This window comes from Petromyzon marinus, chromosome 19 (assembly GCF_048934315.1).
Source record: "Petromyzon marinus isolate PM22_M1 ecotype Great Lakes invasive population chromosome 19, UKy_Petmar_22M1.pri1.0, whole genome shotgun sequence".
Taxonomy (NCBI): Eukaryota; Metazoa; Chordata; class Hyperoartia; order Petromyzontiformes; family Petromyzontidae; genus Petromyzon; species Petromyzon marinus.
Genome location: NC_133685.1, coordinates 5770179 through 5791977, shown reverse-complemented (window position 1 = coordinate 5791977; position 21799 = coordinate 5770179). Strand labels below are relative to the sequence as shown.

The window sequence follows — 21799 nt, the reverse complement described above, 5'->3', positions numbered from 1 at the left end:
TGGAGCAAAGCTTCGGTGTAACAAACCACTGACCTTAATCAAAGACGCAGTTACTTCCAGCAACATCGGTGCAGGTTCGTTATAACACTTAAATTGAGTAAAGCCAGTGTCAATATTTAATAATTGGCTATTCATTTGTATTCAATGCTGTAAAGGTCACTAAAAGACCAATGCAATTTTTCAGTTCTATTTAAACTGTGGTCTACCCTTTGCTCTGCCTTTTTGTTCTCCTGACAAATATGACCTTGAAGATTTAGCATCCGATGCTGGCAGGGTAAAGGAACAACCCTGCAATTGCTTTCTCATGCCACTGCTAGCAGAGAAGGGCCTCGATCGGAGAGAGCTATAGACGGTCCCTTCCCGAGGGTGATTTGGCCTACCTCCTCCACGCTGGCTAGATGCCTCGGCAGAGGTGGGAGAAACCCACGCTTTACGCCGCCACACGTGACCTGCCGATCGGCAAGCTGCATCCGTATTGCTGCAGTCACAAGCTCAAGGGAGTTCACCGTTGTGCACTAATTATTTTTCAATGAAATAAATGCTCCACAATGTTGGATTTCCCTTCATTATTTCACGAGACTGGTTTGCTTTTTTGTTATAATTGGAGCATGACTTCGGGTGAATGCCACAGAGTCCCTCTATGGGTGTACAACTAAGTAAAGGGATGGAATAAAACAAGAGATGCCTTTGTATAGCAAGTAGGCAGCCACAGGCTGACAACAACAATACATCATACCTAGCTTACAACAAATATCGTCTAATTTTATATGTATAGAGCACCTTAGCTCAAGGCGCTGTACATAGTTTAAAAAGCAGTAACAAAAGAGTGATCTAGATGACAGTGACAGTGCAAGGGCCGAGGAATGAAGGACAGAAACAGAGGGTACATGGAGGTCAAGAAAGGGCTACAGGGGAGGGGCGGACAGAGTGGAGGGGCGAGGGGAGGGAAGAGGAAGGGAATGGTGAATGGAAAAGAGGTGAGCTTTACATTTGTTGTGTTTTGTTCTTGTTTATAGGGCCCTCTGGGACCAAGGGGTCCACCTGGCCCAGCTGGGAAACCTGGTGACGATGTGAGTATGTATATATATATTTAAAAAGACATGTACTGTATATACATTTGCGAGTATTTTGGCAGTTTGTGTACATTTCTTTTTTACAATGACATGTTGTCGTGGCGGGGTGTGATGTCTCCTGCTAATGCCACGTGCCTGCCGCTGCTCCCTTACAGGGCGATGCTGGAAAACCTGGAAAATCTGGCGAGCGTGGCCCCGCAGGCCCACAGGTGAGAGAGATCACCTCTGCAGCTAAACACGGCCACTCGGGTCGCCACCTATCCTGGATTTCCCGGGAGCCTCTTCACTGTGAGGCGGCTACGTTAAATGTCCTCGTTTTTGCCAGATGCGTAAAGACAAGTACGTTTAGGACGTTTTCGCCTAGTTCTCCTCCCGTTTCGGTATTGCGGGATATTTTTCTCTCCGTGGCGTCTGTGTGTATGTTGAACTTCTTTCGCACCGGACGTAGCAGGCCGTGCTAATCACAGGTGCGGGGGAAGGACAACAATTAAACACAAAAAGCAGTTCTCAAGAAATTCGTTTTCAATCTAGATTTAAAAGTGCATAGCTCCAGTGATTTGCTAAAACTTCGGGATATGATCCGATTTTCTTATTCCACTGCGGAGGTGGTAACCCCAGCGGCCACACCTCATCGCCCATTATCATCATCATCATCACCTCGTCGAAAAGTGCTTCGTGTTTTTCATTTGGCTACACTCGTTCTGAATCGCGTTCTTCCCTGCTCCATTGTTTAGTTAACTGACCGTGTCATTGTCTCTGTCTCTTGCTCTCACTCTCTGTCTCTCTCGCTTACCCAGGGTGCAAGAGGTTTCCCCGGGACGCCCGGTCTTCCAGGTGTCAAGGGTCACCGAGTAAGTTAGGACACCGACGTGGATTGACATATCACACACAATGTGCACGTGCATAGCCTGCAAAATATGAAAGGGTTCCAATAAATGGCACGTTCAGGTCTAGCCATGGAGTCTGTGGAGGTGTTTAGAAAGCTGAAAAGGCTGACAGTTATTCGAGTTCACATTGTCCCAGTTCGTGCCATTATCTCAGCAAATTTAGAAATGCATCCAAAACTGTTACGTACAGATGTAATAAGTGTGTCAAGTGAAATGTTCCGCATGAACGTCAATAATACCCACACATATGTGTATGCAGCTTACAGTTAAATGGTTTGCACGATTAAAAGAAAACATTGATGAAATGTGTGCAATCCACTGACAGTCAATGAACGCCAATTAATTTATAACTGTGAAAACTGATATTGGCTTGCTCTTTAATTCGACATTCAACTGTGATTTTAGTTGAGGCGAATAACAGGTGAAATTAATCTCATCTTACCTAGATAAGTCACATGGTAATAATATCCAATACATTCTGCAAAATTGCACTCATTAGCTAATTCGTTAGTAAGTGGCTTCATTACCTTAATGCTGCGATGCATTGCAATACATCGTGTGCATTTCTTCGTGTGTTTCAGCGCGCTCCTGGTATAGCCTTGCTGTGTAATAAATGCTGCGAATGCCACACGTACGAATCTTCCTCGACTTCCGTGCGGCATCAATCATGCACAGACAAGCAACCGGTCGTTTTGGCACATCAACAAACGTGCGAAAATCTACGCCTAGGTTGTCCTCTAGCCATTCAGCAGCGTTTGGTTTTGCGAGTCGATTCACCGCTTTGGTGCCGCCGTTCAACTTGCCTTGATTGGCACTGACTAATGACGGCGACGCTGATGATTCTCCTGCTTATCGTTGCAGGGTTACCCTGGGTTGAACGGAGCCAGGGGTGAGGACGGAGCTGCTGGTGCCAAGGTGTGCCCTTGCAAACGAGTCGCATTCAAGGACGACACTTACGATAACAATGGCGATTTTATGTATATATTTTTTTTTTAAAAGATCGATGCCGCTCGCGCGTGTTTAACAGTCGCACGATTGTTGAAAGCAGTCCGAGCGCCGAGCTGATCTGAGCGACTGTTGCAGGGCGAGAATGGAGCTGCGGGAGAGAATGGAGCACCTGGGCCCATGGTGGGTATTCAATGTTCCCCTCTGTCTCTCTCTCCTCGTCATTCTCACTCGTAACCGAGTATTCCCGACCTCTGTGCTGGACACTGCTGCACTCCTTGCAATGTTCGCCATCGCTGCTATAGCGATGGCTTTGTATGGTCCTCCCGGTCACGTTTAAAAAGAAAAAAACGTCCGATATATTCTCGAGACCACGTCTGTTTCATTTTCTTACCACTTCACCAAACATCATACGCTTTGTCCAGGTTGTTCCGATCACAGTCAGCTGTGTCAATATACGTTCGTTACTATCGGTTATTTACACTTTATACAAATCACATGCACGTGTTATGCCAAGGTTACATTTCGGCGAACGGGGATGAACAAAATTGCGTAAACGAGACGCAGTAAATCGAGAAACGGCAGAGAATACGTTGTCGAATAAAATCACGAGACACACAATCGAGAAGAATTGTCGAATCATTTGGGGAGGGGGGGGTGTGGGGAGACACAAGATGCTCCATGCTGAACTGAAATGCTTCGTAAACTCACATTGTATTGTAAAAAACTGTTTCATAACGAATCGCGAGTTAGAATGTTGAATCTATTCCGAATGCATTCAAGACAACAATAGATGGCAGTGGCACCGTTTTCCCACGTGTTGGAGCCAATGGCTCAATATATTCGTGAAGCACGGATGGCCAACGGAAGGAGAGGGGATGGGTGTGCGAGGCTTATAATATGTATGTTCGCTGAATTTCTCTCGCACCATACGCAGCTAACCGTGCTAATTGTAGGTGAAATATATTTATTTCATGTGCAGGTAAGTATAGTTAGTGGGGGGAGGGGGGGGGGCGGTACCATGAGTGGGGTCCGGCCCCACAAGCCCCTAGAGACAGGCCGCCACTAGTTGAAGCGTTGTTGTTACGGCTTCACCTTTAAAGGTCACGGACACTCACCCACGTTCTACTGTGCGTCTCCTCTTGCAGGGTCCCCGTGGTCTGCCCGGCGAGAGGGGTCGAACAGGACCTGCTGGACCAGCCGTGAGTTGAGCCCAACCGCTCAAGCGTGCCACCGATCGTCATCTCACGAGCAGTGGTTGTCCTCATTGCAGAACTTCTGTCACTTTGTTCGGATAACCTCTGTGCATAGCCATACGAATAGGGATTTGCATGCATAGGGAGCTCAAGTGCCTTCGCGACTTAAAGCAGCTGAGATTCCATCTAAGCCACAGTCATTGCGAAATTATTATACTGGAGGTGGTACGCTGGGTGCGGAAATACTTTCCGGCTCGCTGGCACGGACGGAGCCAGATGAAAGCGGTGATCAAAACCTGCGAATTCTTCCTGAGAACCGCATCGGTAAAGAGTCCTTGGAGACGCGAAATACAATCATATCCGTTTCACGACAGTCTGTAGACCGCATGTACAGAACCGCAGTCACACGAACACATGTTGCACTTAAATGCCATGTAAAACTCAGCTCAAGCCAGCCCAATGCCCTGCTGCAGTCCAGACAAGGGAACCCCGAGTGGCAACTGTCCCTACGCGGCACAAGCTGTACGGTGTGGCACCGGCCCGCAAGACGAATGGGCACAGTCGCCACTGCAGTCAAGTCGCGTTCGACGCCACCTCCGTTAGCACCCTAGCCACTACGGCAGCACCATCGGCGCGCGTGCGTTCGTTCTCTCAACAAATCGTCAGCCGTTTTCTGTCGCGCTTGCTCGACGAAGGCAGGCCTCCCCGATGCTGTCCCCCGTCGCTCATGGTCCTACGACAAATGCGACCGGCATTGATGGGCCCCAGTGAGCTGGGCGCGCTGGCTTTGTGGTTGCTCGTTGCCTTGTGTTGACCCGCTACTTGTTTCAGGGTGCTCGTGGATCTGATGGCCAAGCCGGAGCTGCTGGCCCCCCTGTGAGTATGACATTCTCGAAAGAAAAAAAAACGTCCCGCACAATCGCGCGAAACAACTTCTGCTCTTGGCGGGTTCGCGGACACGCATTTATCACACACGCCGTGACCATGGAGATGCATCGTCACCTTCAGCCTGAAACAATAAACTTGCGTTGTGCTGCATTGGGAGTGGTGCATCAGTGAAAATAACCAAAACTCAGCACACGTCCATAAATAATAACACTTCCCTAGTATTCCAGAGAGAAGGCCCATTTCCTGAAACGTCGCCCAGTATATTTTGTTTCCTCTTATAGGGCATAATTTATTGATGAACGCGTTGACATTTCGTCAGCTTCACAGATCGAGAAACGTACACCATGCGCCGATGTCGCAGTAAGCTTTGTTTCAATGGAAAGTGATGTGTGTGTCCTTTGCTGCGCATCCCGCTACATCGATCCTACATTTCTGCTTGCTGTCTGCAGGGCCCAACTGGACCCGCTGGATCTCCTGGCTTCCCAGGTGCTCCTGGAACCAAGGTGAGCCATCCGAGCTCCGAAGGCCCACTCCTTGTGGGACCAGATGAGCACCCTGCACTTGTCACATTAATGCAGCTGACTCTTGATTATCCGTGGGTGGATTTTTCCTGATTGCGGATATCACTCACGCTCGTGGGGGGGGGGGGGCATTATCATTACGGGTGTCCTCTTTTAATTACTGGCTGCTCTTAACTCGTCGCGGGTCAGTGACTCAGTGTACACGTTACTTACGGAAGACATAAAAAAGTGATCAAATATTTCTACTTTCCCCCCCTCCCCCCACCATTGAACAGAGGGAAACAATACAGACTTACATTGAGAAGTGACACTTACATGTTTTGCATTATCTTAATTTTTTATATAATCTGGGATAGCCCTACCTCCCATTGCCTTGAGTAGCGAGGGTTTACTGGAGTGGAATTTTCAGTATTGGAGCAGCGTTTAGGCTGTCACCTGGGTGCAGGTGACCCAACTGTGACGGTTTCTCGTGCCAATGTGACCTGTCTAATTTCAGGTCAATTGGCTTTCAGGGAAATTGTGATTCCTCTTAATAGTGGAATTGTCTGCATTTACAAACTGGGAAGCAATCAATGACTACCATCGCATCGTCTTCTAGAATGTTCTGCTTAAATGCAGGTTCTTGATTCAAGGGTCCGTCCAGTCTGTACGATCTTGTGCTAACCTCTTCGTTTCTTCAACCTTTTACTTCTTGGCCTTTCCCCCCCAATATATTTTCCCCGAGAGCCTCGTCCAGGAGGCCCATTCCCCTCTGATGCTTTGGCCAATCCAGAGGAAGCCACATTCCTCTAATCAGCAGTACGGTGATGAACTACAGCGTCGTTATCTCGACTGCCAGATAGAATTAGGATATTTATAATATGTACGTGTGTGTGTGTGTTAAAGTGATTTATTAATATATTAAAAATGATTCATTGTGCTTGATAATAACCTGACCCCTTAAAGCACCATAACCCAGAAGTCAGATATCTCATTATGCAAATCATGGCCTGGCAGTTCGTGATGTGGCAAGCTATGCATGAGCATTCCAATGCACATTTGTTTGATTGGCAGTTGAGTAAATGATGGTAATATAAAGCTCATGTTTAACAAAGATTTGCAGCGTGGTAGTAATTACATTTTCTCCATACATGCAGTATATGACTAAACATAATAATTATTATTATTACCATCTATACAGTTATCATTAGCCATGGTTAATTCAATGGTAGATTAATGTCTGTTCTAGCAGTTAGCGATCATGCGATGCAGTAATGTATACAGTATGAGCAAAATATAACAGTTGATAGTCTGCTATGGTATATGTATTAATATGTTATGTAAATTTGTACTAATTTGAGAAGTATTCAGAGTAAAGCGATGGTCATTAGTACTGGACTGCAATTTCAGTATAAAACTTTAGATTTTTGCAAAGCGAATGACCAATTAACACACGTATATATGCTATTGAAATAGAATGTAATATATTAAATTATAAATTATCGTGAACCATGGGAAATCGACCGCTGGATGAAGGCCTCACCAAGCCATTAATCATCTTCTTCAGATGCTGAGATTTCATCCGCTGAATTAATCTATGGAAAATTAATGCCTATGACGACAGGAAGTGCATGCTAAGGCTCTTAAGTAGCGCACCAAAGTCAAGCTTGTTCGGAGCAAATCAAGTAGCACGCTGTGAACCACATTTAGGCATCGCGCGTCGATCATAAACCTCAATTGAAATTAGACAACCCAAGTCTCAGGCAGTGATTCATTCGCGCGTGGACTGCTGTGTGTTGTTATTCACCCAACACATTCGTGGTGCCCCTTTGACCTGTGCGAGCTCAACTTTCGATAAACGTGCGGCTCGTTGATTCTGAGCTTTTAATGTTAAGTGGAAGTCGGGCGATGAAGGCTGTACTCTGAAAGTAAATAATAATGTATTTAATTTATTCACTCAAGTCTCAGAGTCTCAAGACTCTTTTTCAGGACAGTTCTGCATTGGGATGTTTGGCCAATTCCATTAATGGGTGCTTGTAATGTGATTGGAAACCAGAGTTCTCAGAGAATACCATTATATACGAGGGGATAACACTACACGTTACACACAGATTGATTAAATAACCCATGGCTGCACTGCCCCCTCTCAGCCCAAGACTACAACACCAGGCATTCTCAAGCAGTCTCCCATTCCAGTAACTAACCAGACTCAACCCCTGCTTAGCTCTCGAAGTTCTGATGAGATCGGGCTCAGGTTCTGGGAGATTTATATTTTAACTTCAAGTGGAACCGACTGTGTTCCAGTTGACGGTGGCCACCCCAATCCGATGAATCATAGTCAGTCTACCTATTTGTCAACATTAAAGCCCCTTCTGTAAATTATTACTATTAGGTGTCATGGAAGATGAACTACAGCTGTAGAGTTTCTGGAGTTGAAAAGTAATTCGACCTGTTCCTCTCCAATATGCTTTAGCTGGGTTTTTGCCAGGTTAGAGTGTCACTTTCAGGCCAATATGCATGTGTGTTGAACTTCTTTCGCACAGTACATCGCCAACCGTGCTAGTCGGAGGTTCGAATTAGCCACTCTCCAATGCAATGCGTGTAGGTGTAATACATCTGTCATTTGTTTAAATTAGTATTGGCCATTACGGCCAGAACGTTCTTTAAAATTCCCTGTTGGACCCATTAACAGGCAGTGTGTTACAATTATAAACTCAACTCTTTTTTTCTCCCAATAGTTTTCACTCGACATGTAATTGCCTGAGAACCCGCAATTGGTCGAATATCATCTGGTTTCTTTGTGCTTGGCACATAAACATGATTTGGCCATATATATTTGTTTAATGGCAGTTTGAAGTCACTGCAATCTATGGCAATCCATAGTTTGGTTCGTCATCATCTAATACATATATGTGACCGTGGTTGAGTGGCTAATGTAAATTACGATGGTCTTTGAGGGCTGGGTTGCTGGAATATAGCTTAAATATGTCCAAGACTAAATATTACATCCCAGAGGTTAATTGGTTTTACTCACAATAAATAAATCAAATTTTGCTCTAAACACTTACAAATATACGAGGCCTGTTCCATCGGTGAGCCAAGTTACTTGCTTCACGTGAAAAGCAAAGCCAATAGACTGGTCCCAAAGTAAAAAAAAACCCAACCCATTGCTTGCCAATTTGACTCCATCCTTGTTGTCTCATGTAAACACAAGCTGTTCATTCAGGAGGACGACGTTGATATTTCCTGGATTGGCCAGGAATGTTAATCCCTGCTAATGAGAAGAACTGGATTGTGTGTGTGTGAAGAGAGAGAGACAGAGAGAGAGGATTGCTTGGAAGACAGAGATTCCCCTCACAGGGCTTGCTTGTTCAGTCCCACCCAGCCTCAAAACGGAATTTTTTTTTTTCAAAATAAATATCTCTTTTCACGGGACATTTGAAGGAGGAAAGCCATTACTTAAATAAACCTCCAAGCGCCCTCCCTTCTTTCTCGAGCGCAGCATGGGTGCTGGTCGTGGTAGCTCGAAACTACTTTGGAATATCACCCTCGTCTAGGGATGCCACTCTAGAACAACCAGTGTGCAGTGCCTCAGATCTGCGGGCATGCACTGCTGTCTCGAGGTCTTTTGACTGGACACATTAATGTTGTCATCGCTGGCGAAATAATACTTATTGTAGTTTCAGAGATCGCTGCGTTGCCATCGTGTGAAGTGAAGACTGGCAGCTCACTCTGCTTTTGGGACGACGTTAATTGGATTGTTGGTTCACGTGGGATGGTTAGCGCGGGCCACGTCTGCCAATATTCCACCGTTAGGGGGCAGAGTGTGGAGCAAAGGCCTCGTGTGAGCAGAGCGGAAGCCTTGTGGAGAGAAAGCAGATGGGCACATGAAGGAACCTGCAGCTGGTCGCACAGGCATGCAGCCAAGCAGATAAGGAGTTTTGGGTGGAATGAGGCATGTGAATGAGTATGTGTGACCATATTTCACTTTGTGTTTAAGTGGGGAGGGGGGTGATGGTGGTGGTGGCAGTGTTGTTGTGGGGCCTCTGGCTAATCCCTTTTTTATGATGTTTTAATTTTTCCTAATTTATTCAAATTATGCTACTGGCTGCATGCTACGAGAGAAACAATCTGCTTGGGAATCTCGCAGAGCAGTGCGCCCTGTGTGTCAGATAGTGGCTGCCCAAAAGATGCTCCCAAAAAACTCCTTCCAGAAGGGTCTCTTTCACACGTTCCACACATTCTGATACAAGGCTGTCGCATGAAAGTCAACCTATATTTTGGTCGGGCTAAAATGAATCAAAAATAATTGCAAAAAATGGAATTTACTTCTTAAATATTATTTTTTGCTTTGGTGGTTATCAGTGATCAGAAATTCGATAACTTAAGAACCCACAATTCGTCGAACTCAGAATTTCAGTGGTGTTGGCTCCGCACTCTGACGTCTGACCCGACCAGCCACCTTGAAAATAATAATTTCTGAAAAGCGGATTAAAAATTCGAGGTTCTCGGTGCCAACTCGGCACTCTTGGCACTCCGGCCATCTGGCAATCTGTTTATGCTGGTCACCCATCCGTGTGTGTGTTTAGTTTTCCCTCGTTATACACGAACTTGCTATCCGCGATTTTGGCATCTGGAACCCTACATGACTGCGTCGAGAGAGAGAGAGAAAAAAACAGCGACGAGATAAAGTGATGAGAGAGAATGTGGCGAGTAAAAGTGATGAGATAAAGATATGACAGAGACGAGAGAGAGAGAACTTATCCAAGCTTTCTAGAAGCATCTGCAGGCGTCGCACGTACGACACTCATAGGCCAACACCATTAGCAGCGAAAATGCTCGATTCACGAGCACCTCCGGAACGTATCCCTCGCGGCGAACGACGAAGGGAATACCGCTCTTGTGTGTGTTCGTGTCGCACAGGGAGAGGCAGGCCCCACTGGAGCAAGAGGACCCGAAGGAGCGCAAGGTGCACGAGGAGAAGGAGGCGCCCCCGGCTCTTCCGGACCCAGTGGAGCTCCCGTGAGTCGATCCATCTGCCCGTGATCACAGTCTCCCACAGAACGTATGCATGTGCCCGTGCGTGCATGTACGTTGAGCATCATTCGCACCGCACGAAGCCGACCGCGCTAATCTGAGTGTGCGGTGGGGGGGGGACCTAAGCAGAAAAAAGCGGTTCTGAAGGAATGAGTTTTCAATCTAGATTTCCTAATATCAGAAGAGAGTGTGTTTCATAAGAGATGGAATGTCCATCTTTTTTAGGAGGGGGGGGGGACCAAAAGCACCCACCACCACTGGCTTAATGAAAATCCTTTTAAAGTTCCCAAATGTGCGTTGGATTTAGATGAAACTGCAACAAAAAAGATGGACTAAAACACGTAGCCCTGCAGCGGCCTATAATGTGTGCCCCATCCGAGCGATATCCAGGCACAAACCTTCTTTAGCTTCCCAGATCTGATGGGATCAGGTGAATTTCCAGGTGAATTGGTCAAATCGCCACTGTTAACATTCCCTTTGTGTCTTTGTCTTGAACAGGGAAATCCTGGAACTGATGGTCTCCCAGGCGCCAAAGGGTCATCTGTAAGTATCCTGCTTCGTTGATCTACGTGAAGATTCCTAACCTTTATTGCGCGCATTCAAACATAACATAACACGGTGAACTATACTGTTATGTATACTTTTGGCCTTGAGCTACTGAAAGCTACGTCCTCATTGCGATGCAAACCAACCCAGGTGAAAGACGGCTGATGACAGTTATCATGACGGTGGCAAGAAATTAGAGCAGTGCATCGGTAGCAACCGAGATGACATTTAGGCATATGTGACAACGCATCGGTTGATTGATTAAAATCAATATTTTCACTCACGAATCACGCGTCAAATCGCACAGGTCAGAATCAATCATTTACCATCTATGGCGATTTTAAGCAAATTATATGTAAAATGTTTCATTCAGACAAATGGGATCTCGACGAAACTCTAAAGGTCGAGGCAGAAGAATACAATGCAAACAATATGGCGTAAAAAATTAGACGACAAAAAAAATAACAATCATCCATTCTAGAAATCAAATCATGACCCCGGAATGATGTCAACTGGTCGATCCACTTGGGGAGGAGATTTGCTACATGCCCAAAGATAACATTCATATAATTCTAATGACATTACATTCACGAGGACAACTACAGTGTCACTTTTCGCAGTGCCAACACTGACAGTGTAGCCACGTGATTATACTAACTGTGCGTCAGGAGAGACGTGCACGAGGTTGATTCATGGACTGTGTGCGAGCCAAAAGTTCACCATCACTCCCGAGCGCTGGAGCTGGCATCTCGGTATGCGTGTACAGCGCGCACCTGCACTTACACTTGACCTCTCTCGTGTGTGTGTGTGCATGCGTGCGTGTGTGCAGGGTGCTCCTGGTATTGCTGGTGCTCCAGGTTTCCCAGGACCACGTGGGGCTCCAGGGCCACAGGGGGCGACTGGACCATCTGGGCCTAAAGGTCAACAGGTGGGTAGCTCCCAGGACTTACAATTTCTCACTGAACGTTTTGCAGCTCGCCGGTAGACAACAGTCGTCACGTGATTAGTAACCACAGCCAGCAGTGAGACGTATACTGAATGTGGTGTGCCACCAAGTGTGGACATATTTGCTGGTCAGTTGGTAGGCTAGAGTAGGCGTGTGATAATAGCGATAGCCACGGCGAGAGGTAAAGCGGGTGTGGTGTGCTGAATGCTGAGATAGTTTCCGGGTTGCGGGCCCAGACAGACCTGGCTAAAATTAATCCCTGGTACTTCCTTTGAAATGTAATATCTACATGAATATATTTCCATGGCTTTTGTTCTTCATCCCATGCATTTATCTTGTTTCTATTAATATGATATATCCGGTCTGGCTTATTGTGCCAAGATCGGCATCGAGTGCCACTGTATGGTGTATTGTATTCAGTGCATGTGATGTTTTTTTGGAAGTGATACTAACATTTGATGTCTCTCATTCCTCATTTCGTAGGGTGAGCCAGGTGCTCATGGTTTCAAGGGTGAGGCTGGACCCAAGGGAGAGATTGTAAGTGTTGACGTCCTGCTAAACCCCACATTACCATTTAATAACATTATAATAATAAGTTATCATCTTTGTTTTATATACAGTATCAACATTACACACACCACCACAGGATGTTGCTCTATGTGGCAAGCATATAAACATGAACAGCATATCCAGGGAACATTAAAAAATTATAATAATTTATAAGCAAAGCCAAGGATGCGTGTTTGGCAAATCAAGCAGCAGCGTGATACACCACGCACAAGCAATCTCAACCATCGTTGATAATTAACTTGTGCGAGTACTTGACAATTCAGTACCTTTTGAACTTAAGTTTTGTATGGGATATTGTGGATTAGCTGATGTATCGCCTGACCTTTATTTATTTATTTAATAATTAGGATGAACAACGGCTTGATTCCTTGCAATCTCCTGAAGTCACTTGAATATGTTAACTGTAACCCTGACAATGCACTGCTATGAGCACTTAGGAACATTGTGCACGTACGTTCCTTCAAGAGGGATATTGCGGACGAAACGAATGCATCGCCACTGTTTGGAATAATAAAAAAGAAGAGTTTTTATGAGAGTGAACAATGGGATTGATTCCTCGCTGTCTCCCTCCGATGACTTGTGCAGGGACCAGCCGGTCTCCAAGGACCTCCTGGGCAGGCGGGTGAGGAAGGCAAACGGGGAGCACGTGGAGAACCCGGAGCAGCTGGTCCTAACGGTCCTCCCGGCGAGAGAGTGAGTGACACCTCCAGCACCTCCTGCAACTCCTCCTCCTCCGGCGGCGGTGGCACGCGTGGCCATCTCGCGCATACCTCGACTCCCTGCTGCGCTCAGCCCGCAATTCTCTCGCGGTGTTTTAATAGCGCCAAGCAAAGCAGCCGTCTCTCTCCGCTTTGACTCAAAGTGCTCTCGTTGCCCAACGCCCGAACCGGCCAAACCAAATGTTGCCGTGCCGCTCGGCGCGCGCTTTTGTACCTCTTCCAAGCGTTGTGTTGGCGTCGGGTTCGGCTCCCCGCGCGTCCTTTTGACATTCGAGGCGACGTTTCTTGCAGGCTGACGTCCAAGAGTTGTGGGTTTTTATTTTTATTTTCTACATCGACGTTGGATTGTACGCAAATTTAAACGCAATTTACTTTTGATGTGTGATTTTCTAGGGAGCTCCTGGCAACCGTGGATTCCCAGGTCAAGATGGACTTGCTGGACCAAAGGTACGATTGTTTTCATATGTACCTACGGATGAGCGTCCGTAGATAAATTCGATAATCCGAATTGCCACAATCGGCGTCGATTCTACCATCGTCTGTTCTCGTCTCGTATTTTGGGATCTTGTTCGCTTTGTTTCCTGTTTCCTCCATGTCATTTAACTAAAATGTGTTCATTCCATTAACCAAAATGTAAAATTGGTACTTCTGCATAAAATCGGTATAAATCATAGATTCTCACGGGCATTTTTCCATCCCTGTATTGTGAGCGAAATAACTGATGTTAGTCCATGAATCGCCCCATCGTGACATACCAATGTGTTTACTCAAACATGTGGCCATTACAATTTCCATGATATCTTATACAGCTTCTACTGCATATTACCATCAGGTGCAAACATATTTGTGCCACTTGATTTGCTTTCCAATTTTAGTACAGTACTGCTGATAGTAAAGAAGTTAACATTATTTCCTGCTCAAATGAACCCTGAGCCAGTGGTGGAAATTCCACATTCCAATGGCAGGGGGTGAGTATCTCCATACGACAACCACTGTTGACTTCCCCACAAAGTGGTACTCGTTTTATCGGCCCTGGAAGGATAATGGGCCATGTGAACCCCCTACCAGGATTTGCACTTAGCAAACCTTATAATTGTGATCCGCTATAACCAGTCACCCAGCTGATTTGCGTGACAATATCCATCGCATCCTCTCTAGTTTCTACTCACCAGCCACCCAGCATGTGGTATTGCACCACTATGGCCACTTACTTGCCATATTCTCTCCCAGCAAGCGAGATACGATAAACCACGAGCGGAGACGAGTTGTCCGCTCGGGCACCACGTTACCCCCCTCTGACCAACGTCACGCCGTGGCCAACGGCTGCACACACCGCGCGAGGGCGACGCTGGTCACTGGCAGATGTGAGCGCTCGTGCGTTTGATTTTGCCACTCTCGGATCTCTGTGTGTGCCCCTCTCACCAGATGTGAAGCGTTAGCCGTTGTGGCACAAAGCGAAGCCCCCACCTCCTACCCCCCCCCCCCCCCACCATTCCCAAGCTACACAAACAGCAGGGCGATCAAAAAAATTACGAAAATTTAACTGGGCAGGGACCACCCGCCCCCTCCTCCCCCACGCAGTCAGCCAGGGCCACCCTGCGAATAATTATCCTCCGCTGTCGTTCCATCACAAGGATGCCAATTTGAGTTGTCACTGAAGCCGTTAGCTCAGGTTTAACGAGTGGCTACGTCAGGCCGGTGTCCCCCATTGAAATGCTGCACTTGCCGATACGTTGCCCTGGTAAAGTACGGTGTTGTCCTTCCCAGGGTGCACCTGGCGAGAGAGGCCCATCGGGTCCTGCTGGGCCAAAGGGGGCCAACGGAGACCCCGGCCGACCTGGAGAGGCTGGCCTACCCGGTGCCCGCGTGAGTAGCACAGACGTTAATTTAATTTAAACACGAGCTCATTTACGTAATGTTGTGTCGTGCGTAAAGGCAAACGAAAGCAGAACTCCGTTCTATCTCCACGTATGAATGAGCTTTTTGACGGAGTATTCTTGCCAGTAATATCTGATAACCCAGCATTTGTTGCAATGTTATTGATCAGCATTTTTTTACTTGGTCGCTGGATATTAAGAGCCTGGAAAGCCAACAGGCTAAAAACAACAATACATTTATTTGAATTTAAAATGAATACATCTGAGATTTCATTATTTAACAAACTTCTCCCACGCAAGAGAAAATACTAGCGATCGCACTCGTTTTTTTTTAAGGTGCATAATTTTTGCAACGAGTTTTTAAATGTGTATTTTACATGTGTCTTGTGTGTGTGTGTGTGCAGGGTCTGACAGGCAGTCCAGGTAGCCCAGGGGCTGAAGGAAAGCTGGGCCCTCAGGTGCGCTCGCAGTGCCTCGTCCAAAATGAATCCCCGTTCACGATCACGGCACACAGCAACATGCACTGGACTACTGATCACAACAAAGACAAAGATCCCCCGTGTAGCCTTAGCCGTTGGGGCAAGTGCTGTTAGCGAGTAGCACTTAATGAAGGGCCGGCACGGCACGCGAGGGGGCGGGTGGCCAACACCACGCCCGGCCGCCTTTGTCTCCCCGGTGACGATGTTTACACACCGCACCGGGTGCTCATTTGAGGTTGAGTCGATCTAGGGGAGGTCCCTGTGCCGGTTCAGATAATCGTCACTCGGTGTTCGCCGTGAGCGGGAATCGAACCCGGGTAGCCAGGTTCGCAGCGCAGCGTGGCGCTAACCGCCGCACCACCGCTCACCACCACACTGACAGATTTAGGCCATGACGTGCCAATCAATGCCGGTGGTCAATAGAGCCACGATACCTCTGTCACCGACTCATTTCGAGTGTGAACAATGTGACCGTGTCCACGAGAGCATTCTGTTACTTTTTGGCAGTTTTTAATTGAGTTGAGATTTTCATTTAGTTATTTTCCATTGCATCGTTATTGTCCATGTACAGCCCTTTCGCCAGTCCACTGCTGGATGAGGGCCTCTCCCCATTGCCGTGTGGCTCGTGAGGGTTATTTGATCATCTTTCACCACCACTGTTGGTCAGTGCGCGTTGATGAAGGTGGGGAAGCATAGACGGGGAGCATCGACACAATAGATGTAGCTGCACTGCCCTCTGCCGTCCACATATACAAACAAAACCAAAGACAAAGTTCCGGCCCGTGTATTGGCTAACAACAGCACTTGCCCCCCCCCTCCCCTCCAACATCTGACAAAATAAACCACGACAAACTACATCTTAGGTCATGCCAAACGCATCCTCTGGTGGTGGTCACGTGACACACGGCCAATCCCATGGCAAAGTAGTGGGGGTCCAGAGAGATGGGCGAAATATATTCAAATTACTCAAGTAATGAAATACAGACACAAACGACCAATTCACCCTGCCTCGTGTAATTTAGATAATTATCGATTACTTTGAGGTGTGTAATTTAGATGCCATGTAACGCATGTGATGAATTTATACGTGTAAGTAACGTGAAAGTTAGACGGCCGATGTCTGCATAGTAATTAGTTGATTACAGTCCACTGTATAGCACAATCGACTTTCAATTCAGAGGTTTCCGGTTCAATTTCCCCGGTGCAGCAGTTGGAAATGTGAGACGTTTATTTATTTATTTCCTGCCTCTTGTCTACCCAGCATCATCAATGGGCGCACCGCATTTGCATGATGTGCAGAGCACACGTGCGGTGGGGTAGAATGTGGGTACCTCCCATCTCTTCCAAAACGCCTGTCTAGCGTGGAAGAGAAGCCGACAAAAAATAAATTAACAAAAATCCTCTGCACGATCGAGAGCACTCGGGGGCCCTTCTCTGGAGAGAGCAATCCAGTGAAGGCCCTTCTACCAGCAGTGGCACGACGAAGCAATTGCAGGGCTGCACCTTTAGCTGTATAAAACGAAAACATTGTATTTTTATTTTACCGGGAAAGGGTCCACTGAGCTATATAGCTCTTTTTCGGAAGCGAACCTGCTCGCAAATGATAGCCAAACGAAATGGCTTATCACGTGGAAATGTTCAGCAGCCAAATACTCTAAACGCGTGTTTGTAAATGTGGGGGGGGGGGGGGGGGGAACCGGAGGATCCGGAGAAAAATCCACGCGACCACGGGGAGGACATGCAAACTCCACATATACAGGCATTGTCAGGGTCGGAATCGGACTCACATCCTCCTGTATACCGGGCTAGGTAGTTAACATCTCGCCACCTCTGCGTATGAAATTCGAATTGTTATGCTCGTGTCTTTGCGGCGGATCCATAAGTGGGATGTTGTGTTCCTCCGACAGGGTGCTCCAGGTGAGGATGGACGACCTGGGCCACCTGGCCCCCAGGGTGCTCGCGGCCAGCCCGGAGTCATGGGCTTCCCCGGACCTAAGGGCGCTGGCGTACGTACTCAAACGCCAAGCACACACCATCGCAGCGCCTGCACCGGTTCCTTATTTTGGAATCACGTGGGGTGATGGAAACGCCCGGGGGTACCCGCTCGCGTAAAGCAGTCGGATTAACTTAGGAAAGCGTTGCCTCTTTTTTTTTCTTTGTCTTTCGATATACCCTTCACTTAGTTTAGTGATGAGCAACAGTTTGAATCCCACCACCTGTAAGAGCTATTAGTCGGGCTCTTCGGGGACTCAGAGGCTCCAAGAGTATAAATCGACAGAATCATCAGAATTGTGAGGCTGAGAAGATTGAAGGAGTGAAGGCTCATTAGTTGATTACAGAATCGATCATTGCACATTCCATTTCAACGTTACTGGAAAATCGCTTTTCCGAATACTGCTCTTTAATAGTGGATTCACGTCGAAGGCGCTGGAAGCCAGGTCTGAGGAGTATGGATTTTCTCTAGATTTACAATAATGCTTAATGATTTGTCTAGATTGTACTGTAATATTCTGGCATTTTTCAGTTATCACACAAAAGTGATCTAAAAACACCCAAAATAATAGGCAGAGGGTTCATCTTTATGACATTTGGTAAATCATTCTTAAACGTGGTCTATTTCACATTTAATATCCACTCTTAGTAATCATATCACTCCGATGTAAGAACACAGGATTGTCGATCAACAAACCAAGTTTATCGGCCAGTAATTCAATTCCTAGCAAAGCCAGTCTTTGAAAGCGTTATATCATTCGATCGTGAGCCATAATCAATCCACTTCTGGATGAAGGCCTCCGCAAGCCATCACCATCTGCCATGGTCCTGCAGTGTTCTTTGAAGCTGATTGGTTATGGTCCTACGTGAAAACCGGCCAAGCGACCCGACCCACGTGCACCAACAATATGCCAGCACCAAATCCAGCCCACGGCCTCGTGCCGTACACACAGCGATCACTTTCTCGCATTATACCTGGAGATAATCGGGCTTTTTTTTTCTCCTGATGGTAGAGATTCCGAATGGGATTCTTTAGTACTTCGCTCCTCATAACTGAGCACAAATGGAATGCCTGCAGAACAAATGCAAACAGATGCCACCGTGAATAATAGTGATATGGGCGTTTGCAGTCGTGACCAGTGTGACTTTCGAAGCGAATGAGCCAGTAAGCTTTCTGCCTATCTTTTTTTTCCCCCAAAATATTTATTCACGCTGGAGGAATCCGATGAGCTATAAAGCTCATTTTCATAGATCTCCAGTAGAGGCGGGCAAGAACGTTTCAACAACAAGCAACACAAAAACACGCCAGCAGTGCAAAGTACAGGGAAAAGGCAGACAAATCACCGAAAAACATGCAAATACATGAGGTCATCGATTATCCGGCGGCTTCGGGGGAAGGGGGCGCTGGATTTTCCAAAACGCATTTATATAATCGATATCATAGTATCGGCACGGCTCGATTACTGCAACTCACTACCTCTAGGGACATCTGGCAAAGGACATTACCAAACTGCGGCATGTACAAAATTACCTGGCATGTGCCGTGCCGGGTTCTGCAAGATCCGACCGTGTCCATCCAGTGCTCGCCAAGCTGGATTGGCTTCCGGTTGCCGACGGAATAAGTTTCACACAAGTGGCTTGCCACAAATAATATCTTGCTGATCTCGTCAAGGAGCAAAAACCACCACACGAATTCCGGGTCATCCTCGCAGTGGCTTTTGGCTACTGGATCATTTAACAAAGACGTGTCACCGCATCGTGCGGGATATGATGCGCTTCTGCGGCCGTCTGGAACGCTCTTCCTTCCGATATGAGGAAGCCACTGGTGCATTGCACTTTTAAATTTAGATTGAAAACTAATTTCTTTATAACTGCTGTTTAAATTTTGATTTTTGTTTTCGGCTTGCGTTGCAGTCGAAACGTCGTGAGAATTTTATTGTTTTATATTTTTATTATTTTATTGTTTCCCTTCTACGTGACTTTACCGAAAGAACCAAGATTATATATAACTGCTGTTTAGTTTGTTGTCCTTCCCCTGTGCCTTCGATGAGCACGGTTGGCTACGTTCGGTGCGAATGAAGTTCAACATACATACAACATACATTACACATTACTGGATCTGAAAGGCATTCAGATGAAAGCAGATTTCATCCATGAACGGCGCGTGAAACGCAGGCAAGGATATAAACCCGAGTACGCTCCTCAAGCAATGCCGGTAATTAACGAGCCCGCTAAAAAGCAAGATTTTTTTTCTTAATTAAAATAATTTCCAGATGAACTTGAAAATCACGGTATCGCGCCGAAAGTGGCTTGATGCAGCTCTGTCATGAAGGTCAGCCGGTCGTTATAAAAACGACAGCGATTCTGATTAACGTGAGCATGTGTCGAGGAAAAACAGACATTTCTAACATATGGAAGATGAAATGCTTCACTTTCGTACGGAAAATGAATATGTATAACTCGTAGAACACCATTTTGTTCGCAGTGGGCTCAATGCACAGGGCGATGCGTGTATATATATACACATCGCTAAAATAATTGTACAAATCTGAAGAGAAAACTATATGTCAATTCAAAGGCTCTACATGTCTCCCACCAAGATCAATATACATTTATTACAACACTCTTCTGATACGCTTTGTCCAACGTGACCAATGCGACATATACTTACAGCATCCAACGATACGTAAGCTGGTGTCCTTAGAAACCAGTGGTGTATCCACAGATGCATCACGCTGCATAATAAAATACAGCACTGTTTATTATGCGACATGTTGTTCTTACCTGTTATACAAATACGATATGGAGTACATGTAATATTCTGGGCTAGGGCAATCAAGTGCTTCTCTCTGTCGGGAACTCCCATCCACCGTATGTACATTCTGCCTGCAGGGTTTTACTGCCTGTATTGGTTTCCTCAGGAAATCAACCTCAGACACTTTATTACATCTTTAGCTGTGTTGCCACCCTGCGGCACAGCGATGCGCTGACCAAAGAAACAAGACCGACTGTGCATCATTAGAGTGCCCCCTTACAGCCCTGGCACACTTTTGTCAAACCGCTTACTGAGTCTTTGCTGTAATTGCAAGCATACAGGGACTCATCTACTTGCGGACATTCGACTTACGAACTTTCAGAGATAAGAACAAACCCGGTTGCCTGTTCGGACCGAGAGTCGTAAGTTCAACCGCCGCACAATAGATGATGGCGGTGGTGGCACCTACATCAGCGGAATGTGAAGAATCGGTGGCATCTCCAGGAGATTACGCAACTTGTAAAGCTATTCCCCGGTGTTTAGTGTACAATGCCGTACAACACATTTGGAATCGACAGGAGTAAAAGTTAAATTTAGATTTAAAGCTTTCGTGACTGCAGGGATTCATATTCTTGTTTCTTTCGGTAAAGTCACGTAGAAGGGAAACAATAAAATAATAAAAATATGAAACAATAAAATTCTCACGAATAGGAGTAAAGTTACGAACAAATCGAAACTAACGAACAGACCTCTGGAACCTAACTCGTTCGTAAGTAGAGGAGTCCCTGTAGTTAATGTCTGTATAGACACACACACACTCACACAGTTGCGTTGTGAATGCCTCGTCAGCTATGCGTGCGTGTAAGTCACGGACACTCCATGGGTTGTACTTGTGTGCTAGTTATGGGTTAACAGCCCATGTATGTGCCGACACATTTAGCATCATAATAAAACATAGAAAGCAGCAGTTCGAATTACACATTAGCCACATTGGATGCACTTTATTTGCAGGCCCCTTGATTTTCCCAAACCCCTTTCTCTTCACAGGGATTATTGTTTATTCCCCATTCGCTGTCCTATTCGTCATAATTTGGCCAACTTCTAGACCCGCTGAATGCGATCACCCTTCAGTTGGGCAATATACGTTTTGTGAATCAATAATTCCACTCTCAAACCTCACCCTGCATACCACTGTCGACATCAATGCTTCCTGAAGAAGCGCCTCACCCAAACCCCCACAGCCACCCCTGCTGAAGGTTCAGCCCCCATTGTAATTTCTTATAGCCAAGTGAACGATCGTGTTGTGACCCCCCACCATCCCCCCCCCCTCCCGGATGTTTGAATTGTCTTATCCTCTGAGCAAGGTGAAGACGCTACAGGGTTGTTTTG

The 21799-nt window shown here is 46.4% G+C and overlaps 1 protein-coding gene across 2 annotated transcripts in view; it reads left to right on the top strand.

Annotated features, from left to right (window-relative positions):
- LOC116943897 (uncharacterized) overlaps positions 1-21799 on the top strand; it is a 70300-nt gene that overhangs the window by 20204 nt on the left and 28297 nt on the right. For both annotated transcript variants that reach the window (XM_032957224.2, XM_032957222.2), the window contains 17 exons: positions 1017-1070; positions 1229-1282; positions 1871-1924; positions 2822-2875; positions 3044-3088; positions 4054-4107; positions 4933-4977; positions 5439-5492; positions 10413-10511; positions 11025-11069; positions 11902-12000; positions 12502-12555; positions 13174-13281; positions 13701-13754; positions 15075-15173; positions 15589-15642; positions 17571-17669. In XM_032957224.2, coding sequence (XP_032813115.1) covers positions 1017-1070; positions 1229-1282; positions 1871-1924; positions 2822-2875; positions 3044-3088; positions 4054-4107; positions 4933-4977; positions 5439-5492; positions 10413-10511; positions 11025-11069; positions 11902-12000; positions 12502-12555; positions 13174-13281; positions 13701-13754; positions 15075-15173; positions 15589-15642; positions 17571-17669 — 1125 coding nt within the window. The remainder of the gene's footprint in view (positions 1-1016; positions 1071-1228; positions 1283-1870; positions 1925-2821; positions 2876-3043; positions 3089-4053; positions 4108-4932; positions 4978-5438; positions 5493-10412; positions 10512-11024; positions 11070-11901; positions 12001-12501; positions 12556-13173; positions 13282-13700; positions 13755-15074; positions 15174-15588; positions 15643-17570; positions 17670-21799) is intronic.